We start from the raw sequence: 13,295 nt of genomic DNA on the forward strand, positions 1-13,295 counted from the left end.
TGAAATAATTCTTTGAATCCTTTGCTTGATAATATACTTGATCAGTCATTCCGGGTTAGATGTTGCTTCGATAAATTTGATTATAAATAATCAAATTAAATATACTGGAATCTTCTGGTCTTTGATACTTGATCTTCAGGCAATCTTGATAGTAGACACATTGAACTTTATTCTTCACTGAGGCTTGAACATATTAATGAACTTCTTTCAGTGGACGGATGCTCGTCTCAGATATCTTGATTGTCTTTGTCTGTTCGTATCGAATCTCCAACCTGTAGATTCCTGTATTATACTTACGTATTGTTTCCTGTCTTTTATTGTGTTGAGTTATCGTAATTACAGTTACGTTACATTATGCTTTACAAGGTCTTCTGACATCCTTTAAAAGATCTGATTCTTTGTCTTGATTGAACGACCACCTATTGTTGATGCAGAATATTTAATTGGAGTAGCTGACACACAAATGTACTGTCTGGTTCATCTGTATCTAGCTGAATCAAATATTCTTTATCAAATAAACATTTGAGAAGTGGCTTGTTCATCGAGTCTTTGTCTTCGTAGTTCATCTTCATAAGTAGAAATAGTTTGGAATCTTCTGAATAAATAAAGTATTAAAACTTTATATCTTCTGGACTTCTGGACGTGCTACAAAATATTATTTGTACACTGAGGCTTGAACATATTAATGAACTTCTTTCAGTGGTGTGCAGCAGCATCCTGAAATTCTTCAGACATATGATTTTAATAAATCACTTGACATTCTTCGTACGGATTCCTTCAATAGAGCTTCCTAATTTACTTTCTTTCTTATCAGAGTTGAGTTAATACTCTTAAATACAAATAGGCTTAACATATGCCTTTCAGTAGCTAGTACCATTGATAGAAACAGACAAGGTTTTAGAGGTTGAGTCATACCTTCCAGATGTCCACATGTGCTCAACAATCTCACAGAAGATAGTTGGAGCATGAAGCATGGCATATGAGAACTTACACTCCTTGACGAAATCCGTCATGGTATGAAACGCTGCAGAATGTTTCCCATCTTTGTCCACATAGGCGACATGATTGTTCTGCTCATAGACAAACCCGGTTTGACTTGTGATTTTGACAACAGGCGCCATAGATGAAAAAGCTTAAGACAAGATTAGGGCTTGTAGGAGTTGAGAGAGAAGGAGAGTTAAGAGTTTGCAAATGCAGGTAAAAAGAGAAATGAAATTAAAGGCAAACTATTTAAACTCTCAGTAAAAGTAAATGAAGTAACCGTTCAAAAAGTAGCCAAGCGTCACCGATCGATATATACATATATGTATGTATATACCGATCGATAATTAAATTGGGAACTGACGGTTGCTATTTTAACATATCAATTGCTAAATAAAAGAGCCATTGATATGTCAAAATTATATTTACTTATCCAGTGATATGTGACACACTATCAATTGCTAAAATAGCGATCGATAGTGGACAAATAGAAAAAGATAGTTCAATATCCTATCTGTCACTTATCACAGGCTGCATTAAAAGGGTAAAACATTAACTAGAGAAATTTAACATACCAAGTTCACTTACTAATCTTGAGAATGTAGATTCATCAAGTGATTTGGTGAAAATATCTGCTAGCTGCTTTTCACTGGGAACAAAATAGAGTTCAATTGTTCCATTCATTACATGTTCCCTAATGAAATGATACCTTATGTCAATGTGCTTTGTTCTTGAATGCTGCACTGGATTTTCTGTTATGGCAATGGCACTTGTGTTGTCACAGAAAATAGGAATCTTGGAAATCTTCAATCCATAATCAACCAATTGATTTTTCATCCACAGAATCTGTGCACAACAACTGCCAGCTGCAATATATTCAGCTTCTGCAGTTGATGTGGAAATTGAGTTTTGCTTTTTGCTAAACCAAGAAACTAGTTTATTTCCTAGAAATTGACAAGTGCCAGTGGTGCTTTTTCTGTCAATTCTACACCCTGCATAATCAGCATCTGATAAACCAATTAAATCAAAGCCAGAATCTCTAGGGTACCAAATGCCAAGATTTGGAGTACCCTTGAGATATCTGAAAATCCTTTTAATTGCTATTAAATGAGATTCCCTAGGATCAGCTTGGAATCTAGCACAAATACATGTGGCAAACATTATATCAAGTCTACTGGCTGTTAAATATAAAAGTGAACCAACCATGCCTCTATAACTTGAAATGTCCACTTTCTTTTCCTTAGTGTTCAAATCAAGTTTAGTGGTAGTGGCCATGGGAGTTTTAGCAGTTGAGCAATTTATAAGATCAAACTTTTTCAATAAGTCATAGACATATTTAGTTTGACTTATAAATATGCCATCACTCACTTGTTTGACTTGCAAACCAAGAAAGTAAGTCAATTCTCCCATCATGCTCATTTCATATTTACTTTGCATTAGCTTGGCAAACTTTTTACAAAGTTTCTCATCTGTAGATCCAAATATAATGTCATCCACATAAATCTGAACAAGTATACTAGAACCATTAACATTTCTATAAAATAATGTCTTATCAACAGTACCTCTTGTGAAGTGATTCTCAAGAAGAAACTGTGATAAGGTGTCATACCATGCTCTAGGTGCTTGCTTCAATCCATAGAGAGCTTTCAGGAGAAGATATACAAATTCTGGAAAATTTGGATCTTCAAAACCAGGTGGCTGACTTACATAAACTTCTTCCTCAAGCTCACCATTTAGAAAGGCACTCTTGACATCCATTTGATAGACTTTGAAATTAGCATGGGCAGCATAAGCAAGAAAGATTCTTATGGCTTCAAGTATGGCTACAGGAGCAAATGTCTCATCATAATCTATTCCTTCTTCTTGACAGTAGCCCTTAGCAACCAGTCTTGCTTTGTTTCTTGTCACCACACCATTTTCATCCATCTTATTTCTGAATACCCATCTTGTACCAACAATTGCTCTATCTTTGGGTTTGGGTACCAGCTTCCATACTTTGTTCCTTTCAAACTGATTCAGCTCCTCTTGCATAGCTAAAATCCAGTCAGGATCAAGAAGGGCTTCTTCAACCTTTTTAGTTTCTTCCTGTGAGAGAAAGCTGCTGTATAGACATTCATCCATAGTAGCTCTTCTTGTTTTGACACCAGCAGCAGCATCTCCAATAATAAGCTCAAAGGGATGATCCCTTGTCCATTTCCTTTGTGGAGGAAGATTTGATCTGGATGAACTGGCTTCATTTGTAAAGTCAGTTTCATTTTGAGAAGCTCCCCCTAAGTGTATGGACCTTGAACTACCAGCCATTGATGAACTAGTATTGGATAAGTCATTAGCCATTGATGTAGATTGAATTACATCAACTGCTGTTCTGGTATTGGGTAAATTATTACCAATTGATGGAGGAATTACACCAGAATTTATACTTTCAACACAGTCATCATCATCACTTTCCAGTTCAATTATTCCTTCAGATTCATTTTCAAATTGAAGGACATCATGAAATCCTTCATTATCTAAGCCTTGTATTTTCTTGTCATCAAGCATCACATGGACAGATTCCATAGCAATGTTTAATCTTAGGTTATAAACTCTATAGGCTTTTCCAGCAGCATATCCAACAAATATTCCTTCATCTGCCTTTGCTTCAAATTTACCAAGATTTTCACCTTGATTTCTTAACACAAAACACTTGCATCCAAAGACATGCAGAAAGTTCAATGTTGGCTTCTTCCCTTTGAACAATTGATAGGGAGTCATTCCTTGTTCTTGATTGATCAAGGAGATATTTTGAGTATAGCATGCTGTGTTAACAGCTTCAGCCCAAAAGTAAGTTGGCAACTTTGATTCTTCAAGCATTGTTCTAGCAGCTTCAATAAGAGTTCTGTTCTTCCTTTCAACTACACCATTTTGTTGGGGAGTTCTTGCAGCAGAGAACTCATGTTGAATTCCTTTATCTTCACAGAAACTCTTCATAACAGAGTTTTTGAACTCAGTCCCATTATCACTTCTGATCCTTGAGACTTTTCTTCCTGGATCAATGTTGTCAACTATCTTGATATGATTGATGATGATTTCACTTGCTTCATCCTTGGAGTGAAGAAAATAAGTCCAAGTAAATCTTGTAAAATCATCCACAATCACAAAACAGTACTTTTTCTTTGAAATGGACATTATGTTGACTGGTCCAAACAAGTCCATATGTAGAAGCTGTAGAGGTCTATCAATTGATGATTTCAGTTTGCTTTTGAAAGAGGACTTTCTTTGCTTTCCAATTTGGCAAGCATCACACAGACCATCCTTGGAAAATTCCAACTTTGGCAGTCCGTTAACAAGATCTTTTCTCACAAGATCATTCATAGCTTTGAAGTTTAAATGAGACAATTTCTTGTGCCACAGCCAACTCTCATCTAAGCTTACTTTGCTGAATAAGCAAGTAAGAGAATCTGCACTTGTAGAGTTGAAATCAGCTATGTAGACATTGCCTTTCCTATTTCCAGTTAAAACCACTTTGTTATCTTTCTTATCAGAGATAACACAGGCTTCTGTTGAGAACCAAACTTGATGTCCTCTGTCACATAGTTGACTGATGCTAAGCAGATTGTGTTTAAGCCCTTTCACTAATGCAACATTGTCAATGATGACATTCCCTTTTGAAATTATGCCATATCCCAAGGTAAATCCTTTGCTGTCATCTCCAAAGGTTATACTTGGGCCAGCTCTTTCCTCAAATTTGCTGAGCAGGGTAGAATCTCCAGTCATGTGTCTTGAGCAGCCACTATCAAGATACCACAGATTCTTTCTACCTCCCTGCACAGATTCAAGACAATTTAAGTTGATTTTGGTACCCAAGCAGTCTTGGGTCCAGTTTTGTTAGACACAGCCTTAGGTTTAGAAGAGTTATTTTCCTTAGATTTAGAAGGTTTAGAAACAACTTCATCCTCAGAGTTAATCTTCTTAACTTTAGACATCACAGCAGAGTTAGAGGAACCAACATTAGTAGAGTTCACAGAAAATTGATTTGCATAAGCATGATTCATGTTATCATGATAATTGGGCATAGCAGACATGTTAAAAGCATTAAAGTATGGATTAGGCATGAAAGGCATATTAGCATATTGAATGGGAGTAGGAGGAAACATAGGCATGTATAACATGTGAGAGTTCATCATAGAATTAGGCATGCAATGATCAGATAGAGCATTTTTGCAATTAACAGCAATATGATTAACACTACCACATTTGGAACAGGTTTTTCTGACAGCATATTTGTCAGGAGTGTAATCATTCTTTTTGTTGATCCCAACTTTGCCATTCCTAGAACTCTTCTTCATCCCTTTTCCAGCTTCCATTCTTTCTTCACCATGACCAATTCCTTCTTATTCAATCTTCTTGGAACTACCAGATTCCTTCACAAAGTTCTTATTGATGGGCCCATACTTTTTATCCAACTTTTTGAGTTTGTTTTCATCAACTGCTGTTTGATTCTTTGATGGATAGCTTTCATCCATTGATTGAGAATCTATCAATGGATGATCACTATCCACTACGAGATCAGATTCATCTAACAGTTTTTTGTTCTTTCTCCAGACACTTTTACAAGTTTCCTCAAGAACTTGTGTGGAGCACATTTTCTCAAGAACATTCCTAGAATCCTTCCATTTAGCAATAATTTCTTGTTCCCTTTCCAATTGCTTTTTGAGAATCTCTTCTCTTTTTAGAACAGCCAACAACTCATCTTTGGCAAGCTCAGAAGCCTTTTTGAATTTATCCATTTGGATTAATTCAGTTTTAAGCTTTCCATTTTCTTCAGCAAGCAAATCATTAGTCCCTTTAATTCTAACATTTTCTTTTGTCAGAGATTTAAGAGAGACTCTAAGGTTATAGATTTCATTAGACATGTCATCAATGATTTGTTTACATTCAGATTTAGTGAGATCAGCTGTGTTGGTTGTTTTTACCTGTCCATTGCTGGTGGTGGAAGAATCAGCATCATCTCCAATTGCCATCAAAGCAAGATTGACATGCTCCTCAATGTCAGAATCACCTTCATCAGCAGCCCAGTCACCATCCTCAGTTATGAATGCCTTTTCCTTGCTTTGCTTGAGTAGATCAAAGTATTTTCTTCTGTAATCTACATTCTCTGAGGAGGATCCTTTCTTTTCAGCAGAAGGTCTTCTGCACTCATTAGAGAAGTGTCCAGGTAGACCACAGTTGAAGCATTTGAATTTTGATCTATCAACCATACCAGATGGTTTGGATTGATTTCCTCTGTTGAATGGTCTAGAGTTGACAACATTTCTTTTGAATTTGAGTTTGGAGAATTTTCTGGAAAGAAATGCTAGATGTTCATCAAGATCATCTAGCTCATCTTGAGCTGAAGGTTCTTCATCTTCCTCAATGACTTTTCCTTTCTTCTTTCCATCATCCTTCTTTCCTTCACAAGCAGAGCTGCTTGAGGTCTTTCCAGCAATCACAGACTTTAATGCCTTCTCCTTTTCTTCTTCTTTTTCTGCCACAAGAGCCACAGTTTTCTCCCTCTTGGAGTTCTTTTCCAGTTCTTCATCTTGTTGTATTTCAAGCTCATAAGTTTTAAGAATACCATATAATTTGTCAAGAGAGTATTCATTAAAATTCTGAGCCTGTCTTAGAGCAACAGTCATGGGTTTCCAATCTCTAGGTAAAGCTCTCAAGAATTTGAGATTTGAATCCTTGACCATGTAGATTCTACCATACAACTTTAATCCATTTAACAGTTTTTGAAATCTGTTAAACAAATCATTTAGAGGTTCACCAGATTTAGAGTGAAAGCTCTCATACTGTTGAACAAACAGCTGCATTTTGTTTTCCCTAACTTGATCAGTGCCTTCACATAAAGTTTGAATAGTGTCCCATACTTCCTTTGCAGTTGGACAGTTGATAACACTATCAAACATGTCATCATCAATACCATTGAAAAGAATGTTCATAGCCTTGTTATCCTTGTGCACTTCTTTCTCATCTTCCTTAGTGAACTCAGAAGGATTTTTAGGCACTTCAACATCTTCAGCTTCACTTCCATCAAGTCTCAGGGCAGTGTTGATTTTAACTAGAACATGTGGTCCTTTCTCAATACAGTTGATGTAGCTAGGATCCAAGGTGAGAAGATGCATCCTCATTTTCACTTTCCAATGAAAGTAGTGTTCTTTGACCAGCATTGGAATCTTGACTCCTTCATCTCTTCTTCCCATTGTTGATTGTCTTTAGGATCTGAAAACTTCTTGTATGTTAGAAGCTCAGCTCTGATACCAATTGTTATTCAAACAATTCAAACAATAAGTTAGATTGTAGAAGGGGGGGGTTGAATACAATCTACAAAAATTTCAATAACTTTTTGCACAACAGATCATATTCAAATTACAAGAGAATATAAAAGCTAAAACAGAAATTTAAAGAACAAGGATCTTAAAAATTTCAGGTGGATTGTTTGATCCACCTGAGAGATTTTTATATCAAGAACCTTCCAAGTAAAAATACTTGGCTGCTTACAAAAGAATGAAGAGCAGAAGCTTACAATTTCTTGCTAACTGTCTCTAAATGCTTTGCTCTTCAGTTCTTGGTGTTTGAATACTTTGAAATGTGAAATTACAAAGTGAATATATACTACTACAAACAAAACTAGTCTGTAAAAGTATTTTCCTACTCACTTTCTAGCTAGTACAAATATAGAATTTCTTGGACTTGATACTGCATTTGGCAGCTTGAAATTCTTGTTGCTTTGCCAGAAATGGTAGGCTTCGAGGTTCTCAATATTTGACTAAACTCCTTTTGGTTTAGCTTCCAAAGCTGGTGTAGCATCTGTCACATCAACCCATGTGAACTTTGTCTTTTCCCTGACTTGTAGCTGTCAATTGCTGATAATCAATTGCTAATATCATCAATTGATGATACACTGAAATAGCAGTTGATAGTCTTCATTGAGTTATGGGATAATGATAAGTGGTATTTATACACACTTATAGGCCTTCATTTCCACTTAAATTGGTTGGTTGTACTTAAGTGTTTAGTGTCTTTTGATGTGTTTTTAGTGTTTTTCTGTGCAGGTCACGAGTTGAGGTGATGAAGTGATTTTCTCTCATTTTAGGTTGTTTTTGGTGCATTAATTGCAAGAATAGAGAATTGTGGATTCATCACGACTTGGGATTTTGTGGGTACATCTTCTACAAACCCTCACGAGAACACACTCGTCCACTAGAGCTATTTAGGGGTTTGAAGGGCTTGTTGCATATGCTAAATGCAACCGTGATCACCTACGGAAGTGGTACTAGAGCGAGGAAGGGCATGCACGCGAGAACGAGCTAAAAAACGAAGAAACGGGCTGCCAGTGGCAGACAGTAGCGCGCCCGCGCTAGATCTTAGCGCGCCCGCGCTAGCTACTGTCCCACTAGCGCGCCTGCGCTAGTTTAGCGCGGCCGCGCCCAGCAGAGCTGTTCCGGGCCGATTTTTGGAGCTTTTCTGATGGATTTTAGAAGCGGTCAAGGCCCGGTTGACTTGGTCAATGTATCTAATTTCTCATGTGTAAAAACCCTAGCCTAACTTGTATCGTTATATATCGGAATATAGTTTTATTAGTTTTTCTCTTGTAATCAAGCACATTATCAGTTTTGTAGTGGATCGTTCTTCGCGAGGAAGTGACAGTTTCGAGCGAGATCGTGAACATCAATTCTGTAACGTTGTGTTCTTTATTATTAATTCAAGCACTTTTATTCCGCTTAATTCTCGTCTTTTATTTATCATGTTTTCATTAGAACCCATGATGTCGATTAGTTCGATTATGAACTAACCGCCTTCATGGGATTCTAATGGATTTATCGATGTAGTCTAGTAACGAATATTAATTGCTTGATTTTGTGACGTACGTTGATTTCTTTGCATGCGCCGTGCTTATTCTTCTTAGAAGCGTAGCTAACTTCTAAGTTGTTTGTTAATTCTTTCTGAAGCGAGAGTGGATGATTGAATTTAGAACTATGCCATGTAAACATAGGATTATGTGAATGAAGCATAATTTGTGATAGACTTGAACTATTTTTATCACCCTGTGTAATCACGATAGACGACCTGTTATTAAACCTCTCTGCTTACACTACCGCTATAGAGATATAGGGTCTGAGCTTTGTTGGTGTCCATGAGATTTCTGTCTTAATTGTGGATTTTGATTGGTATGATACGTGTGCAACGAGAGTTGGCATGTATTACTTTCGTGTTGTCTGATTAGGATCAACAGTCACATGTTAATCAGTAATTTCAATTCTAGATGAATTCGATAATGAAGTTAGAATCCCATGTATTTTCCTATTCTGATTTTGATTAGTAAATTTAGTTGTTAGTATAAAAGAACACATCCTTGTTAATTGTCTTAGCAGTGAAAATTACTCATACATTGTTGCATAGGTGCGTATTCTTAATTCACCAGTCTCTGTGGGATCGAACTTAATATATTACTTGTGATCACGTGCGCTTGCGTGTAGATTTTTGCGAACAGATAATGATGATGTTGATGTAGCGGTTGATAATCTTCTTTCCAAATAGCCATTGATACTTTGAATTACCGATCGATCTTCACTTCTGTTGAATAGATTACATGACTTCTCATATTTACAATTATGTCACCCTATCTAAACATCCATTGATAGATCAACTGCTAATCTAAAAGTACACATTATTTTTACATCAACTGCTAAAATACTCCAGCTTTGTTACAATACCTCATCAGCCGTTGATGGGTCAATCTGATCAATTGATACTGTCTTAGCATGCTACCAATTGATCAGCTACATGCAATTTTATTCTAAGTAAGAATAAAATACCTTGTATCATCAAGCATCACATATTCCTAACATGTTTATTACTTATCAATGAGAGGTTAATTATAAGTGAGGAGTAACTTTTATTTTTATGTGTGTTTGGATAATTTTTTTGTGTTTACACTTTATTTGATATAAAAATTATTAATATAATAATAATTTATATAGATGATTTAAGTCATTCTCTACATATTTGTAAAATTAAATTTCAAAATAAAAACAAGTCACTAAAAAGTTAGCGTTTTCAACTTCTTATATTCTGACTTACAGGTTATGAATAGACTTATAAGTTCATTACACAAATGATATGAATAAGTTGTTTCGGACTTATAAGTCTACAGGCTAGGTTTATAAACCCAAACAAACACTCTCGAAATATTATGTCAAATAGTAATTACTTTTCATTTCTACTAGTCTTTAATTTTTTACTACTTTATAACTTTGTGCAATGCACTTCATTCTCTAAACATTTTTTGTTAGATATGTATTCATATGATACGGTTCTATATATGTGATGCTAAATTTTATTAAATTATATTTAGGCATGTATTTTATATTAAAACGTTAATATTTAATGTAATTTATTTATTGTTCTAAAAATTTATATAATTCTGGAAATAAAATTGGTAGTCATAATTTGTTTTGGATTAAAGGGCAATTATTGATTAGCCCCAGTGGCTTGGGCTCGAATTAACTATCTGAGCAAAGTAATTGACCCAAAATTACTTCAAGAGGGGTTAAAGGGGGAGGATGAATCTTTATGGGAGATACACAGAAAATTACTAAATGAGGGATGGTGGGACAGAGCGCAACATTTAAAAATAACAGGTATGGAGTCGGGGCAACAGGATAGCCAAGGCAACGCCCTTACAAGCTTCCTACTAGCAAATGAAGCACTCATTCACATCAACACCAGGAAATTGGCGCTAGCTGGGGACCAAGAAGGAGTTAGGATGGCACTTAATCAAATCCATTACCATTCGTTGCGGGCTCCTAGACTAAAACAAGAAATCCAATCTCAGAATGATGTGCATAACCCATCCTCAAAAGCAGAACAATGGAACATCATCTGCTCTTTTATGGAAAGCCTTGCTCATTACATTGAGCAATCGGTGTTGCGGGATGCTCTAACTGGTGATGAGAAGGCTTTGTCTTTGGCATTGGGACAAATTCACTATCATTCCTTAGAGGCAACTTCGCATCCTGCTGACGTTACCCATCCATTCAAATATGCTTTACTAAAGAAACCAGTGCAGCGCACCACAATTTCACATCCAATCAGAGCACAGCGAGAGGCCATCTTTCTAAGGAATAAGTTGATTGATAAAAGTCATTCCCGCAGAAAAGCTGACCATTCAGTATTCTTCTCAGGAATACTGTTAGGAATCAATAATTTTGATGATAACATAAACACTCTGTAACATGTTTTGTTTAGAATCTTTATCAAAATTTCAGTTGTAATTGTTATATTTCTTGTCCTTGAGAATTATCAACGGATGGATAGAATATGATGACTAATTGTAAATATTCAATGCCATGTAATTTTATCTAAGTGAAGGATATTCAACTGATGAGATGTAACTATTCAACTGATGAAGACTGGATCATGTTTCAACTGATGAAAATCAAGCATTCAACTGAAGACAAAGTGTTCAACTGATGATGCTAAGGAATTCAACTGATGAGACTGGAACATCTTTCAACTGATGAAGTCTGTAATTGGTTCAACTGATGGAGGTACTTTCAACTGATGAAGCAAAGAGCAGTTGAAAGTGACTAGAGCTTAAGTCTGACAAATCACATGGATCGAATTACACTAAAATAGACATGGAAGCCGGATTAGGACAATTAAGAATAACCAGAAACATTCTTATCTCATGCAATGCACTCTGAATCAAATCAAGATGATGGTCAAAGATGAAGACAACACAGAAAGCATGTATAAGACAAAGATGTGCATCATTGTTTAGATTAGAGTGCACAATTTGTATTCTAGTTAAAAGCTTTGTAAAACTTGGGGTATATGACCAAGTTAGTAGCATCAGTTGAATGTGTTCGAATACTTGAGAGAAAAATCTGAGAGTTAGAAACCATTCAAGTGATGAACCTGCAGCTGTGCGAATTGTAATCAATCCACAGATTCTTCAAATATAAAATCTCACGGGTGGATCATTCAATCCACCCATATTTTTAATACTTGGTGTTTTTCTGTTTTATTGTTTTAAGTGTTCTTGTTCTTGAATCCCTTAATTTGTAAAAGATTGTATTCAACCCCCACCCCCCTTCTACAATCTTTCTCATAGTTGGTGTAAAATAACAATTGGTATCAGAGCGAGGTTCCCAACAAACAGGGAAAAAGATCAACACTGCTAGAGAAAGATGGGAAAGAAGGATGCTGGAGTTAAGATTCATGTTCTTGACAAAGACAACTATTTTCACTGGAAAGTGAGAATGCATTTGCATTTGTTGTCAATTGATGAAAGCTATGTAAACTGCATTGAGAAAGGACCTCATGTTCCCATGAAGGTCTGTACCAGTATTGGAGCTGATGGTGAAGACATGGTAGGCAAAATGATTCCCAAACCTATCCATGAATTCTCTCAAGAAGACACTGAAGAAGTGCACAAGGATAAGAAAACCATGAACCTTTTGTTTAATGGTTTGGATCAAGAAATGATTGATAGTGACATCAGTTGCACAAGTGCCAAAGAAGTTTGGGACACCATCAGGACCATCTGTGAAGGAAATGAGCAAGTAAGAGAAAACAAAATGCAGTTGTTGATTCAACAATATGAGTCATTCCATTTCAAGGCTGGTGAAAGTTTGAGTGAAACATTTAACAGATTTCAAAAACTGTTAAATGGTCTGAAACTTTTTGGAAGAATATATCAAGTTAAGGATTCAAATTTGAAATTCTTAAAAGCTCTTCCCGAAGAATGGAAACCTATGACAGTCTCTCTCAGAAACACTCAAGAATTCAAAGACTACACTCTTGAGAGACTGTATGAAACTTTGAAAACTTATGCGCTTGAAATGGAACAAGATGAAAAGATAGAAAAGAGCCAAAAGAAAGGGTATTCATCTATGGCTCTAGTTGCATCTCTTGATGATACTGTCAAGGATAAGGGAAAATCTCAAGTTGAGGAAATTGAGAAGTTGGTCAAGGAAGAGTGCTCAGAATCAAGTAAAGGAAAAGAGAAAGCAAAAGAGGCAATTGATTCTGGTGAAGAAAGTGATGGAATTGATGAACACTTGGCCTTCCTGTCAAGAAGATTCTCCAAATTAAAGTTCAAAAAGAATTTTAATCCTGCAAAATCATTTAAAGGCAATCCCAAATCTGACAGAGGCATGGTGGATAGATCCAAATTCAAATGCTTTAACTGTGGGAATGCAGGCCACTTTGCCAATGAATGCAGAAAGCCCAAGGCTGAGAAAAGATCAAATGAAAGCATAGACTACAAGAAGAAATATTATGAT

At 36.0% G+C, this 13,295-nt stretch overlaps 1 protein-coding gene across 1 annotated transcript; it reads right to left on the minus strand.

Annotated features, from left to right (window-relative positions):
• Positions 1-5,354: 5,354 nt before the first annotated feature.
• On the minus strand, positions 5,355-7,133 carry LOC135148464 (uncharacterized). Its single transcript, XM_064083691.1, has 2 exons — positions 6,707-7,133; positions 5,355-6,541 (listed from the first exon to the last, which is right to left on the minus strand). Exons 1-2 carry the CDS (start codon positions 7,131-7,133, stop codon positions 5,355-5,357), a joined length of 1,614 nt encoding a protein of 537 aa, XP_063939761.1.
• Between the last annotated feature and the right edge of the window lie 6,162 nt (positions 7,134-13,295).

This window comes from Daucus carota, chromosome 8 (assembly GCF_001625215.2).
Source record: "Daucus carota subsp. sativus chromosome 8, DH1 v3.0, whole genome shotgun sequence".
NCBI lineage: Eukaryota > Viridiplantae > Streptophyta > Magnoliopsida > Apiales > Apiaceae > Daucus > Daucus carota.